The sequence below is a fragment of the Lagopus muta genome, chromosome 15 (assembly GCF_023343835.1).
Source record: "Lagopus muta isolate bLagMut1 chromosome 15, bLagMut1 primary, whole genome shotgun sequence".
In the NCBI taxonomy this organism is placed as follows: domain Eukaryota; kingdom Metazoa; phylum Chordata; class Aves; order Galliformes; family Phasianidae; genus Lagopus; species Lagopus muta.
In genome coordinates, this window is record NC_064447.1 from 1,071,422 (window position 1) to 1,085,599 (window position 14,178).

Consider the following 14,178-nt stretch of genomic DNA (forward strand, 5'->3'; position numbering starts at 1 on the left):
CAAATTTTATATTAAAAAAACAAAAACAACAAACAAACACTACATCCTATCTGAACTGTTGCCACCTGCCACAGTAACTTCTAGATAAAGGAAGAGTTGTGGAGTCCAGTTCCAGTGTTAAAATCATTGACAATTCATGAAAGTCATAAAAACAAGTAAAGAACATTAAAATACCAACACATAAAAAGAAGGCTATTTTCCTAATGTAGGCAGGCTGAAGGAGCTTTAACCCAGGATGGCTAGGCTGAGGTCAGTGTAGGAGGTTCCTTCAAAGCCCTACTTGATACAGTACAGAAGATTGCAATTTTAATGAAAGCATATGCTCCCCTTGCGGACTAGGATGCAGTTGCAAGGCTTAAATTAGGGCTTTCAGACAGTTTGCCCTTACTGCATTGCTGCCTGCTTCTAGTGTTTAAGTGAGGTGTGCTTTACTGAAGGCCACGTTCATGGAAATAGCAAGGAAAACAGGCAGTGAAGGCGGGCCATGGACAGGAGGTGGCAGTTAAACCACACTGCTGCAGCATGGGCTAACAGTTCACAGTACTGTAGCATTGGGCAGTGAAGCATTAAGGCACAGGAGGATAACATTTCAGGGAAGGAACACATGGCAACTGAGGCCTGAGTCAAATAGGGTTTTTAAAACCATGAGAGGTAGGTTAAAAAAAAGCTCAGACCTGCAATGAGCCTTCATTTACCTCTTGACTGTATTGATAAAAACCTTACATCAGTGCAGCAGAAGATATATACATAGAAGAGGGAAGCACCAGCTGACTTGAAACAGTACCTGGCTAAAATTAAAATGCAGCATAACCGCACGGAGGTCTACCAACTTCAAGCATAGTGTTACATCCAGTAACTTTGTGACCAAAGCAAATTCCTTTCTTTCATGGTGCCAGGCCTCACAGTGAAGCAAGGGAGAGGACAAGGTCATTCTCAAGGCGAGGTATGACACAAGCCATAAAGTTAACCTCCCTCTCAGTCTATGAAACTTGGAGAGAATCAGAAAAGAGGAAATACTTTTAAAAACGCAGTTAACAAGGATGGAAAAAGGCCAGAAGTGAGATACAGAATTAAGAGACAGGCTTACAGAATGTGGTAGGAATAGGCAAAGTTAAGGGAAAGGGCTCTTTCTGGAGGTATTGACAATTATTCACTATCATTCCTGTACAACTATGACAGAAATGCTGTTTCCAGAAAACCTAGAAAGCATGAAATCAGAGGCTTAAGAAGCCCAAGTTCACCCTTTCTTCACTGTGTTCTGCCAGGTTTTTGCGCTTGACTTGCCTTCGGGCAGAATTCCTATCACCAGCTCTAGCATGCACTGATGGCAAATGTGATTCCAGGTAGGGGGGCAGGCATGGCTCCTTCTTCATGGCACTGCCACCAGACAGTGCTGAGGTAGGTTTGAGAGGTATTCCGCAGCTGCCTTCCACGGAAGATGTAGGACTGGCACCACTGACAGAAGAGTAGCCTGAGCTCCCTTCACAGCTGGGATTTCTTGAGGCAACACAGGCTGAAAAAACTCTGTGAGTTTCATCTGGAGTCCTGGCCTTCCTCGGCGGTGCTGCGTGCCCAGGACACTCGACAGAGAGGCTGTCCTCATCACTGGAGTCCTGACAGCAGTGCTCTGCTGGATCCATGTACACCACTGTCACATCCAGGATTCCACTGGGACTGGTGACTGAGGGATGAGAGAAGGAAAAGGCCAGTCAGAATTTGGGCAACACCAAGCTAACAGTCGAGCAGAGAAAAAAAGTGCAAGTGTAAACCTTGTCGAGAGGGGAGGGTAAGGGTAGAGCTTACCCTCATTAAAGTAATTTAATATTTCCCTCTCGCCCTGTTTGGAGAGGTACTGCCCAACTTGGAAAATGAAAGGCCAGAGCCTGTGTGTCAATAAAACAACAGCTGACAGCATTCCAACACTGGCTACAGTGGGACCCATTCAAGGCTGGTTATGCTGTAGCAGCATCTGAAAACACTGTCTTGGAAATGCTGAGTGGCTGCAAAATCCTTAAGTTCTGAAGCAGTGAAGAGAAGAAATGCACTCCTAAAAGTTTAACAACTATAACCACTGCGGGGAGAAGGAGTTTCCCCAGCTGCTCTTAGGAAAGTTTAGGCTCTTCTGATGCTCCCAGAAGGAGTTTTACGTAAAAATAAAAAGGCGGGTTTTCAGGTTCTCTTATGTGTTTTTGTTTGTTTGTTTGTTTTAAATAAGACTAAAAGCCTTACCATCTCCATCTCTCTCGCCTTCGCTTTCCTGATCGCCTTCATAACCAGAGCAGGAATCTAAACTCCAGTCCAGGAAGCTGTCCAGAAGACTTTCTTCCTGGGTGGATAGCTCAGCTGTAGGTGTAGTCACTAAGCTGCCCCTGTCATCCTGAGTGCTGTCTTCCCTCCTCCTGTAGCAAGAACATCCAGAAGTCACACATTAAAAGCCAACTCTGCTTCTCCAGCTCTTCTAATAGAGATGTCAGGCCAAGGTAATGGCAGAAGGAATGGAAGCTCAGGATGCCAGAGAGGAGGAAAGGCTCATGCAAGTCTTCACAGACCTTTACAGCCATGGGTTATACTCACCTTTTAGATCTCTTCCCGGAGGGAGAGCTAAAGAAAGCTTTAATTTCTATGACATTTGTGTGCAGGGGACTGGGTTTCAGGTCCTCCTGCTTCACACCCAGCAGTGAACAGAGCTGGCTGTAGCTCATCACCTGAAAAACAAAGGGTTAAGAATTAGACCATGTGATTCCCTCTGCCAGGAAGCAGCTATTTTATCCTTATTTATCTTTATTTCTTTCCAGGAGAAAGCTATCCTGTTGAGTCCTTCCTAGAACTGCTGTTCAACCACAGCAGTTAGATTCCCAGCAGACAAAATTTAGAAGCCCCAACCTTACCCAGCCATTCTCTACTTCCAAAACCTGAAGTTAAAATTCACTTCCACTTACTGGAAGTTTTGAACACCCTGCCACATAGTAGCTTTTGCTTTAGGTGTCAGACTTCAGCAAACAAAAGAACAAACCCACCTTTTCTTTGCCTACTTCATCGTATCGCTCATCTTCAAATCTCTGTCTCACTGCGGTTAAAGACACCTGCCTGTAATCCTTAGGGACCTCATCATGGAAACTGGAAAGAAAGACCAGGGCTTTAATCTTAGAATGGATTATATAGAACATTGTTAGCAAATTCTGGCCATGTAAGCACCTTCCCTCTGCCCACCTCAGCTCTGTGCCGAGGAAACTGGCATTTCAGCAGAGCTGCTAAGCATGCAAGCATCCAATTCAGTTTCTGTTTCTTGAGATATTTGACTTCCAGCCTTTCAGAAATGAATTATTTTTGTTACTGAACTCCTTCTGGAGCTCATCAAAAAGCTGGTCACAGTCACCTGAAAACAGTGATGCTGGCAAGCTGAAACCTGCTGGGCTTGGGGAGCACCAGGGCTTCTGTAACCCAGGGCCACTGCCAGGCAAGACAAACGCAACAGCCGTCACTGAAGCAGCCCCTAGATGTCAGTGCCCTGGGGTAGGGGAGTAAAGCAGTTTGCTGAAGCCACCTCCTCCCTTTGGAAGGACTTCCAGCAGGGCTACGAGAGCCAGAATACAAAAACACTCCCAGAAGAGTTCCCCAAGTTTTACCATTTTTGGTGAAGGCGCAGCACACACGGCAACAGGTCTTCAAGAGAGAACCCAGTGCACTCAGACAGCTGGCTGGTCCAGGGATGTGCTGGAGGAGGAACAGGCATTACCATTTCACAGAGCTCGCAAGTTCTATAGTCAGACAGAGCTGTTAATGGGGTAAAGATCATGCCTGTGTGGTGACAATCTTTAGGAGCTTTTGCCTGCACACAGCTGAAGTTCAGAATTTGCTTCTAGGATAGGCTTACTTGAGAAATGGAAGCTATGCCTAAGTAGAATTCTACTGCATAGATAAGGGCAAAGCCTTTCAGTCTCATTTAAATGCAGGGCTCACGTTATTGCATTGCTACAGACCAAACTCAACTCCACTCTCACACATTACACCTTTCCCCCCTCCCACACTCCCCAGGGTGGTTGGGGCACCTTGCCCACAGAGGCTCCCTGAAGGGACAAGGCAGCCTGATGCACTTTGCTGCAGCTCCACTGAACGGGCTGCTCCTTACCGTGGCCATGCAGGATCTTAGCCAGCAGCAGTGCTGCAGCAGCCAGCCGAGCTGGGGAGTACCCGAAAAGGCTCGTGTTTAGGAGAGACAGCTCACAAATGAAGCTGTAAAGGTGAAGAGTTCTTCTCTCCAGTGAGACTATGTTTGACAGCACTTCTTTGTAGTCCACAATAGTAGGTATCTAATGCACAAAGGAGAACAGAGGTTGGCAACACAACTCAAGCACCAAGTATTTAGACCACAGTTGTTCTCACAAGACACTGCTTTCATTACCAAGTATTATTTTAAATTCTATGCTAACAATGAAATACTCCCCAGTGAAACAATAAACTCTGAACGCGCCTTAAGAAACTCAAGTTTTAACCTCTATAGGAAGGCAGATGGTTTGGTATCTGCATGCTCTTAAATGTGCAGCCTCCACAGGGAACACTTACAATACAACTTTGTTCTTTTTATTCAAAAGATCCACTTCAACTGCAGCCCCAGGGATAAAATTGCCCATCCGCTTCCCAAACTCACCCTTATCTTTCCTTCCAGGGCAGAGATGATCTCACCCATCATTCTCACCAGGTCTTCATATTTGTATGTGTTGTCTGTTAGCCACACAGCCTCCCGTATTGTCAAGATCTCTTTGCTGATAAAACTGCAATATCAAGTATAATTAACAGTTAGCCCAAGAATAAAGACTGTTTGTGTACCTATGCACCATTTTTTGTGGCCAGTAAATAATAGATAAGATAACCAAGGGGCTAAACTCTGCAGGGTTTTTAAACCTCACAAAGATTTTTAAGGTTAAACTTTGTAAGTCAGGTACAAGCTGTGAAAGAAGGAACAGCAGCTCCTCGTTTGTTTTTACCTTTATGCTAGAACTATCAACTAAAACATCCCTAAATCTTCACTTATGGAACCTCTCCTAGTTACGATGCAAGACATTGAGGTAACTAACAGAGAAGAATAGTTCTCCAACACACCACACTGTTCATCTGAGCATAACAGATGGAACTAGGGAACAATACTGCTGTTCCTTATACAGGGTTTCTCATGCTAATATGAGTATGAGAATGAAATACTTCAGTTCTCAGTGGAATGGAAAGCTTAAACTTAACTGCTACTGTGGAGTTATTTCTGTATTAAAGACATGTTTGAGAAATATTATATGTCAATTTGCAGTGCCTGGAAGCGTTTGTATGTGAAAACAGTTCAAGTAGCAGTTAGTGCAGAGGGTTCTTTCCAGTACTGGAGGAAAAACAAGCTTGAGCTGCACAAATGAGTTTGAACAACCCCAATAACCACCCCCACCATCAGTCAGAACTCCTACCGTGTGCAAATGACCATGCAGGCTATTCCCAGGAGCTGCAGTTGATACCTGGGCACAGGTCTCAGCCTCAGGTAACGGTCCACACAGCCCACTGTCATGTGAAGGCATAGGCAAGAGAAGTCTTTCATGGTTGCCACTTCCACCAGCCAGTCAACCAGGATGTACCTAGATGGCAAAGGGAAACATAACTGCCCAGTTAAAAGCCATCCAGAGTCGTGCTGAACACCCTCCCTGTGCCTGCTCATCTGAATCCCTTCTCCACTCAGAAGTTCCAAATTAGGAAATTCAACAAAAGGAGGAGGTGATGTTTTCAGAAAACCAACACGTGGCACCAAGATAAGGATTTGAGCCAGTTATGATCTGAAGGGTCAGTGGTCATCTCAAGTTGTAAGTCAGCTTCTGATTTCACTTCACAGACAAGTAATGTGCACTCACACAAGAAATGGGGTGAGGTGCATCAATTAGGAGTCCAAAGGCCACCTAAGAAAACCAGAGAGCAACCAACTACAATGCCAGAAAGTCCAGCAGTGCCTCCAGATCTGTGGGAAACTGTCAGTCTTAACAAACACAAAGTATTTACAGTCCAGAAAAGAACCCCCCCCCCCCCCCCCCAACCTCACACCCCTGCGTTCACTTCTTGGGCATGAAATGAGGTTTCTGTCCCTTTGCAAGTGTCATCCCTTTCTGTGATTGCACACTGCAGAGGGGTAAAGGTGAAGAGTTTATCTCCCAACAGGCCTCATTCTAGATATGTTCCCCCCTTCACTGATGCAAACAGAAATAAGCAGTGATTCCTGCTGTGTGACCTCACTTCTGGATGTGAGTTTTTACCTCATTGTTTCATTTATTTTTTTCTGCACAGTGAAGATATTTTGCTTGCTGATAGGACGGGAGGCTTGAAACAACTGAGCCACCATTTCAGTGGAAGATTTTGCTTCTAATCCTAGTTGGTTTCCATTTCCACAAGCCTTGGCTAACGCTATCTGTAGTAGAGGAAAAAAAACATGCACAGAAAAGGACTTTTACCAAATGCAAATTAAAGCAGTAGAGAATGGTCCTGTAATTTTTCTGGTGGAAACAGTGAACAATAGAAAAATACTTGGAAGAACTGCTAGTAGAATTGGTTCTTAGTCTAGCTTGAATGCTGAACACTGCACATGTTATTTGGGGACAGGCTTTTCTGTCACTAGTTCAATCCTTGGATCACACCAAGGAAGTACAGCATTTTTCAAGAGCTATTTGTGAAGAATAGATATGCACACAAAGATATCACTCAGCAATTCTGACCATGTTTCTGAAAGGAGAAGCTTAAGTCTACAGTGACAGCATAGCAAAAAAGCAGCTAAATTCCCTAGGAGGAAAAAAAAAAAGCAACACAACCAGAAAAACGTACCTGTGCATCCCAGCATCCCTTTGCTGCATAGTCCCGTAGCTTCCTGAGACTTTGGAGGTATCTGCCAGGGTCTAACATCTACAGAGAACAATATGGACAGATTTCAAATACCATCACCTTTACTTAAGAAACAGAAGAGAAAAAACACAGCCTGTAGGTACATCTATTGTTCCACAACCAGTCTGTTCCTCATCATCAGAGCTACAATACTGTTGTTAAGAAGCTTTCTTCAGTTCTTGCCCAAGGTCTTACAAGAAATGAGATGGGTCACCCAGGATTCCCATATATGAGCTTTGCAAAATTAGTGACAAGGCAGGCAGCCTCCCTGCCAACGAGTGAGCAGCCTGACCAGCAGTGCCTATGCCTTCAGTAGTCACTGTCAAAGAACTGCTTACACCTCTGCTACAAATGCATGTAGACTTGCTAGCTTCAAACACCAAGAGCTCATTTCTGAGTGTTTTCAGTGCTCTTCTTCATTGTGAAGAAGGTAAGATCTGAGGAAAATGTATCAAGTATGTCCCTTGTATGTGATAAAAGGTCCAGACATAATGAAAATGCTTTGAGAGAAGAAAAAAAGGAAAGTTACTTACAGCAACCTTCCTGTTATTTTCCCAAAGGAGGTAGGAGCTATTTAAACAACCCTGCTTCGAAGACTCCTCAAACATTTCAAGAGACTCTTTTCTTTTTTCTTCATCCTAAGGACAAAAGGCATGATGGTATTTATGCTGCCCAGCCAAACTTAATGCTTCAGAAACTACAGAAAACTCTGTACCATAAACTGCAGAAGTTGTGAGCCCCCCCAGGCTGCAGGGGCTGCTCCGACACCCACTCAGCATTTAAAAGATTCTGGCTGAGAACTGAGGTTTCTCTCAGCTATAGGAAAGCTTTCTAACCTGCATTCTGCTGAACGCTGTTTGCATCTGGTTGCTTTTGGTTCATATTAGGAAGGAAAGGTCCTCTTTAAGACCTGACCACACAGCAAACCCATGATCAAGCCAAAATTAATTTTACTGTTTCTAAAATTGAACAAGTTGACCACATTCCTTAAAACAACCAGTAAGTAAAATGCATGAGAGTAGAAACACCTTAGGCCACTTGAGGAATACAAAACCAGTCGTATTATCACTACCACATTAGCAAAGAAGTCATTTTCAAAATCCCCAAACACACAAATCAGAAACACTGCTCACCTCAAAGAGGCTCAAGACCTTTGCCAAGCAGTACAGAATAGATCCTTTCTGAGCCTGAAAAAACAAGACAAAACACTGATGAAGACAAACAAAGAACAGCAATTTTTGCTAGGTATTCCAGACTAAAATTGGGTTGGCCTTCCATTCTTCCCCCTCTGCTTTTCTTTGTCATCTTTGGGACGGTACTGAATGCCTCAGAACAGACAGCACGTGCCTCTCCAACCACACACTGTAGTTTGGCAGCAAGTTCATTAAAACGATCAATCCACAGTTATTTAAGCAGTGGGAGAACAGGAGCTCCTTGGGGAGGCAAAATCATTTCTCTAAAAGGGCTCAGTGCAGTTCCCAGCTTATCTTAAAGTCAAAGGCAGAAAGCAATCTTACTTTGTCCAGTTGACACTCTGCTTTGAGACTCTCATAGACCACAGCTTTACAACAGCTTCCAGTCAAGGACCAGGGAGGACGAATAAAGAGCCAGATGAAGGGGGCTGCACCGTTCAGCCGCTCCGCCAGACTGAAGAAATGAGACGCCTTCAATCCATTCACTTCTGCACGGCCCTCGTCCGAGATGGACACTGCACAACAAGAGTCCAAAACAGGTTACAGTTTATCCACAACAGGGTGTTGGCAGCCAAGAGAGAACAGCATAACCCCAGGAAAAGAATGAACTCCATAAAGCTTTACAAGTCATGGAGCTGGCAAAAGGAGAGAAAAAAAAAAAGTCTTACTACAATTAGTTTGTGGGACGTAAGATCCTAAGCCTGGGAGAAGTATTTTACAAATTTAACCTTATAAATGCCAACAGTCAAAGCAGAGTTCATTTGCTAACTCCTGGCACTGCACAAAGTGCTGGGCAAGTCACCTTCAGCAAGGAGGCTCCTCCTGTCAGCCATCAGTCCCTTCTGATTCACCCAGCACACCAGGGATATAGCAGAGCTCAGCTGGAAGTTTACAAAAGATTACCTCTCAGTGCAAGTCCAAAAGCTATGCATGGGCACACCTGGGAGTTCCAGAAGCCCTGTGTGCCAGGCTATCACTGAACACCTAGCTATGTGCTGCCCAGTTCTTAAGTTACACTGAAAGACAAAGCTGAAGAGGCATGACAGCACATGAAACCTAACACACATTGAGGAAAGCAGACTTCTGCACATCACTGCTCTAGAATCTGAGCACAGAACCATCAGTATTCAAAAGAAATAGCTTTGTAGGCAACCAGTAAAAACTGAGACAATTAGTCTGATCTGTATCTATAATTAAGCCATCAGCTCATCTGTGTATCTTTCAATTGTGCCATTTTCCTCAGGGATCCAAGTAAAGCTTGCATACTTACAGCCTTCATTGTACAGGTACGCTATCCCCAGCTTCACAGCAGCTTCAAAGTTGCCTCTTTCAGCAGCCCTGAATGGGAACAGAAAAGATACTTCAGGTTGAAGTCAATAGATGCTTCCACATCAGACAAGTTACTGCAGTGAAGGCCTGGCTGTGAATTTGTTGTTTGCTGATCACGAGCACACCTGATTTCACTACAGAAGTTACACGTGAGTTATGATGTGGCTCTTCTTGCTGCAGTACTTTCATACATCCGTCCAGGACAATCTGACAGGAATCACTTCCCAGTCCCATGCAACATCCCAATGCAAGAAAGCAGGTTTAGGTACTTGCACCCTCAAGGACATGCCTCAGTCCCTGTGCTCCTCCCTCACAGATCTATTTTCAGATAGCAGCTTCTTCACAAAGTAGATAATACATGAATCATAGCAAGCACAATAGTTAGAGGCAGAACAATTAGCATGACATTTAAGTCAACCCATATCCTTCAAATCAGACAGATAAACTGCGTTCTCCTTTTCCACATGCTTTAATACTGAAGTTGACGCTTTTTTTTTTTACTACATTGGTTTGAGAAAAAAAAAAAAAAAAAAAAACAAAACAAAAAAAAAAAAAACCCAAGACTTAGGACTGTGCTCTTTGATCTCGCTTGTTCATATGGAAGCACCAGTAACAGATTTCAGTTCATGTGTTATGTTCAAACCAGGAGCAGTAATGCCCTCAGAGTAATAGCTTCCATGTATGCTGTAGGCCCTGCTCCAATTAACAAAACAGCCATTGTTATTTGCAGTTTCGACACAAAGTCAGCTACCCTCACCACTGTGTGCAGACTTCTACAAATAAGGACAGTCAGCTTCACCACTGACAGTGAAGACTGATAGGGATTGTAGGTGTAGCATTAGATGCCCTCCTCTACAACTTTAAGCACCAGCATTCCTTTGAAGCTCACCTTTCAAACACCTTCAGAGTTTTTGGAGAAGGCCATACATCTTCAAAACTTGCACATGCCCAAACACTGGCATGATCATCTACGAGGTATTTAAGATGGGAGTGTACCTGCAATGTAGGAGGGGAGCATCAAATAATTGTTAAAATAAAGGAACCAACAGAAAAATAGTTTGCGATCCAATTTTAGATAGGTAACTAATCACAAGTTCATTGTAACTTTTCCTGCCTAACCATCACTACAACAAGAGATGCCAAACTAAACTCACTTTTCCAGTCACGCTGATCCAGAAGGACAATTCCCATAGAAACCTCACACAAAACACACAAATACTGCTGCGAGTCTTTGAGGCTAGAGGAGTGAGAAATCTAGCTGTCAGCGCAGCAGACACCCATCTACTGCACGTACTTTGTGGCTCTCCTCGTGTCTCTGCGGATGCAGGCATTCCTGCGTGCAGTTCTGGCTCCCGGGGGCAGAAATAAGTCCCTGCACTGCAGGAGGGGCCGGCACTCACCGCTCTGAGCGAGAGGATGTCCTCAGCAGGAAGGCCCTTCAGAACATGGAGCAGAACATCCTCTGGCAGACTCAGCAATGTCAGGACGCGGGGCCGTTTTCTTATCCTTCGCTTGGCAGGGAAAGAGAAACATCTGGAACAGCGGCAGTGAACCACTGGAAAACAAAAACACCACCTCGGTTAGTGACAGAACAGTAAGGGAAAAAAGGTGCATACAGAAGGCATGTTTCATCGTGGAGGACAGTTCTTCAAGCACACCAACCACAGCAACTCAGCACAGAGTGCTGTAAGGCCAAACCATGCAGAAGCGACTCGTTCAGTTCAGGCAGCTGAAGCAAGGTGCCCAGAAGGGACGGCGCACACTCATCACAGCACAGCCCTGCTATGACCCCATCATTCGGCTGCGTTTTGTTCAGCTGTCACTGCTGCAACTGCACGAACCTCCCCCACGCTCCAACTCCTCCTTGTCAATAGATAACAGTCCTTGAACCGCGACCGAAGAGATTAGGAAGGTAAGGCCCGTTAAGCACCCGAGTCCAAAGCCCATCTCTGCAGGAGCTGCTCCCGGCAGAGCCCTCAGAGCCCGTTCCAGCATCTGGCAGCTCCCACAGACCGGAGGACCGCCTGCATCACCGCTCCTAGCTGGGAGTTTGCCCTGGACACATCGGCTGGGAGAAGCAAACGAGCTCAGAGACGAGGCGAAGCCAGGAGGAGCACAGGAGTAACGCCGGCAGAAGGCAGAAAGCCCGAAGCCCCTTCATCCATCCATCCGTTGGGACGGCACAGGGCTGCGGCCGCCCGAGCTCCGCCTGCACTCGGGAGCCCCAAACCCCGCCGCGACTCAGCAAACGAACACCGGGAAGCCAAACGACGAGCCGAACCGGGCACGGAGGGATCAGACCGTCCGTAGGCGGTCGCCGCCGCTCCGTGGCGTTTCCCCTCGCTGCGACCTTCCGGCGGAGGCGCTCAACGTCTCTCGCCCATCGCCCAGGAAAGTCCACGGCCTCGCAGGGAGCGGCGGCGGCCGGCACGGAGCGGGCACAGCCGCATCTCCGCCCGCCGCGGCCCGGGACGAACCGCCGGCCCGGGACGAACCGCCGCCCCGCTCCGACCTCCCCCGCCCCGCCGCCATCCGAGCTGCCCGCACCGCCGCGGCCCCGCAGCCTCCCGGGCTGCCCTCAGAGGGACCCGCGCGGAGCCGAGGGGGAAAGGCAGGGAAGGAAGGCAGGAGAGCCGCGCGGCCCGCACTCACCGCCCGCCTTCATCGTGGCGCTCCTCGCGGACCGAGCGCACGCAGCGACAGCCGCACCCGCACCGGCTCCGACCGAGGGGCGGCGATAACCGCACGAGGCCGCGCCCCCTCGGCGCTCAGCGCGGGTCAGAGTAGGAGCGTGAGGTTGACTCCGCCCCGGCCGAGCTCAAGCGGCGCCTCCGCGGGGCGGCCGCAACTCCGCCCCTCCGCCGCGGACCGAAATCCGCTGAGCGACGCCTACCGGCCGCGCGCACTTCTTTTTAAACACGGCGCGCCGTCTGATTGGTCGGGAGGATGACGGGAGGTGGGGCCGTTCCCGCCCCGCGGGCCGCGATTGGACGACGAGGATGCGAATTCGAATTGGGGCGGTTGGCGGTTCACGCGCACGGCGGCCACGGCGCATGCGTGCGGAGCGCGAGCCCTTCCCGCTGCCCCCTCACGAGGGCGCTGTTGCCGTGGCGCCATCTCCTGCCTCCGGGATTTCGCCTCACAGCAAGTACTGGAGTCGCGATAGGATGCTTTCATCTTTTGCCTCAAAACGTGCAGGGACATTTTCCTCGGTTTCCACACACATCGCTTTTAAGAGTGGCTCACGACGGTCTAATCTTCCCAGGTTGGAAAAGATCTGCAGTATCATCCAGTCCAGCTGTCCACCCACCAACCACGTCACTCAGGACGGCACCTGAACACAGACTGTCTCACTGCTCCTGCAGCCAAAGGGCTCAGATGCACGTGTTCCTGCCCGATTGCCTCCTGCTTCTCTAAGTGTCACAAAGGAATCTGAAAATAGGTTTGAAGATTAAAAAAAATAATAATTCTGGTCTACTTACGGCTCCGTTTCTCTGTTTTCATGTCACGTTTGCAGCTCTGTTAGCTGCAGGTTTCCACATGGAACGCATGGGGTTGCTGCCAGGTATCCAGCTCAAAGATCTGATCATGTCTCTGGCCTCTCTTAGCAGAGAGAAATACCTCTCCTTCACAGTCACACCTTATTCACATCATCGCTTTCTCACACACGCACACACAAGCTGTGAACAACCATTTTCAAAGATGAAGCATGAGGAGTCAAATTCCAGGAAGCCCTGACAAACACCCCGATGACGAACACCCTGACATCTCACTTCACCGCCATCGAACCAGGCCGATGCATTAGTTTCACCAAAACAAGGTCAAATTTCCCACTGGCTTTATCACGGATTTGATGAGGCTGGAAAAGACCTCCAAGATCATCAGCCCTCTGCTGGGGGAAAAGAGCACAAGTGTCTCCTCTTTACTGCTGCAGAACCTGACCAGGGTTAAGAACTGCAGCCGTGAAGAGGAGCCCAGCACTGCACTGCTGTTCTGTCACAGCAAAATGGGGGAGAAAGACCAGAGAAAGGCAAAACTCACATGTAGAGATAAAAACAGTTTAATAGGACAGAATAGGTGGGGAGAATAATAAAGGAAACCAAAAATGACTCATCTTTGTTAACAACCGCTTCAAGCTTGTTATCCCCTCTCACCTCAGAAGCGTCATAGGCTTTAGAGTTCCTTTTTTCTGTACTGTAGGGCTTTGCCTGCAGCCTGGCTTTGTTTATATCATAGAATCATAGAATCATCAAGGTTGGAAAAGACCTCTGAGATGATCCAGTCCAACCGTTCACCTATCACCAATGTTTCCCACTAAACCACATCCCTCAATTCAACATCTACCTGTTTCTTGAACACCTCCAGGGACAGTGATTCCCCCACCCCCCTGAGCAGCCTGTGCCTCAGCCTCACCACTCTATGGAATAGAGGTATTTCCTAACGTCCAACCTGAATCTCCCCTTGTGCAACTTGGGGCTGTTCCCTCCAGTCCTATTGCTAGTTACTTGGGAGAAGAGACCAACTCCCACCTCACCACAACTCCCCTTCAGGTAGTTGAAGAGAGCAACAAGGTCACCCCTGAGCTTCCTCTCCTCCAGACAGAACGACCCCAGCTCTCTCAACTGCTCCTCATAAGGCTTGTATTCATTTATTTTCATTAGCATAATTAGTAATGTCCTTGGTGTAATCACCCGTGTCTTTCCAAAAGGAGGTCTTCAGATAATGTTGCTATCTAACCCTCTACAGGTCAGCTTTATCT

At 47.2% G+C, this 14,178-nt stretch overlaps 1 protein-coding gene across 1 annotated transcript; it reads right to left on the bottom strand.

Moving 5' to 3' along the window:
• Window positions 1-43: 43 nt before the first annotated feature.
• Window positions 44-12,292, bottom strand: LOC125700700 (cyclin-F-like). Its single transcript, XM_048961791.1, has 17 exons — window positions 12,072-12,292; window positions 10,820-10,974; window positions 10,309-10,415; window positions 9,361-9,428; window positions 8,415-8,605; window positions 8,031-8,084; window positions 7,431-7,535; window positions 6,841-6,918; window positions 6,279-6,430; window positions 5,448-5,612; window positions 4,649-4,772; window positions 4,130-4,310; window positions 3,627-3,714; window positions 3,018-3,117; window positions 2,575-2,705; window positions 2,230-2,399; window positions 44-1,681 (listed from the first exon to the last, which is right to left on the bottom strand). The coding sequence occupies exons 1-17, from the start codon at window positions 12,082-12,084 to the stop codon at window positions 1,215-1,217; spliced, it is 2,349 nt and encodes a 782-aa protein (XP_048817748.1). The 5' UTR covers window positions 12,085-12,292; the 3' UTR covers window positions 44-1,214.
• Window positions 12,293-14,178: the final 1,886 nt, after the last annotated feature.

Excerpts from the sequence above, each read along its gene's own strand:
- LOC125700700 (XM_048961791.1), bottom strand. Across the intron at positions 8,606-9,360 it reads GTACCTGTACAATGAAGGCT|TGTCCATCTCGGACGAGGGC; the intron begins GTAAGTATGCAA and ends CTTGTTGTGCAG. Across the intron at positions 5,613-6,278 it reads AAAATAAATGAAACAATGAG|GTACATCCTGGTTGACTGGC; the intron begins GTAAAAACTCAC and ends TTTGCCATCTAG.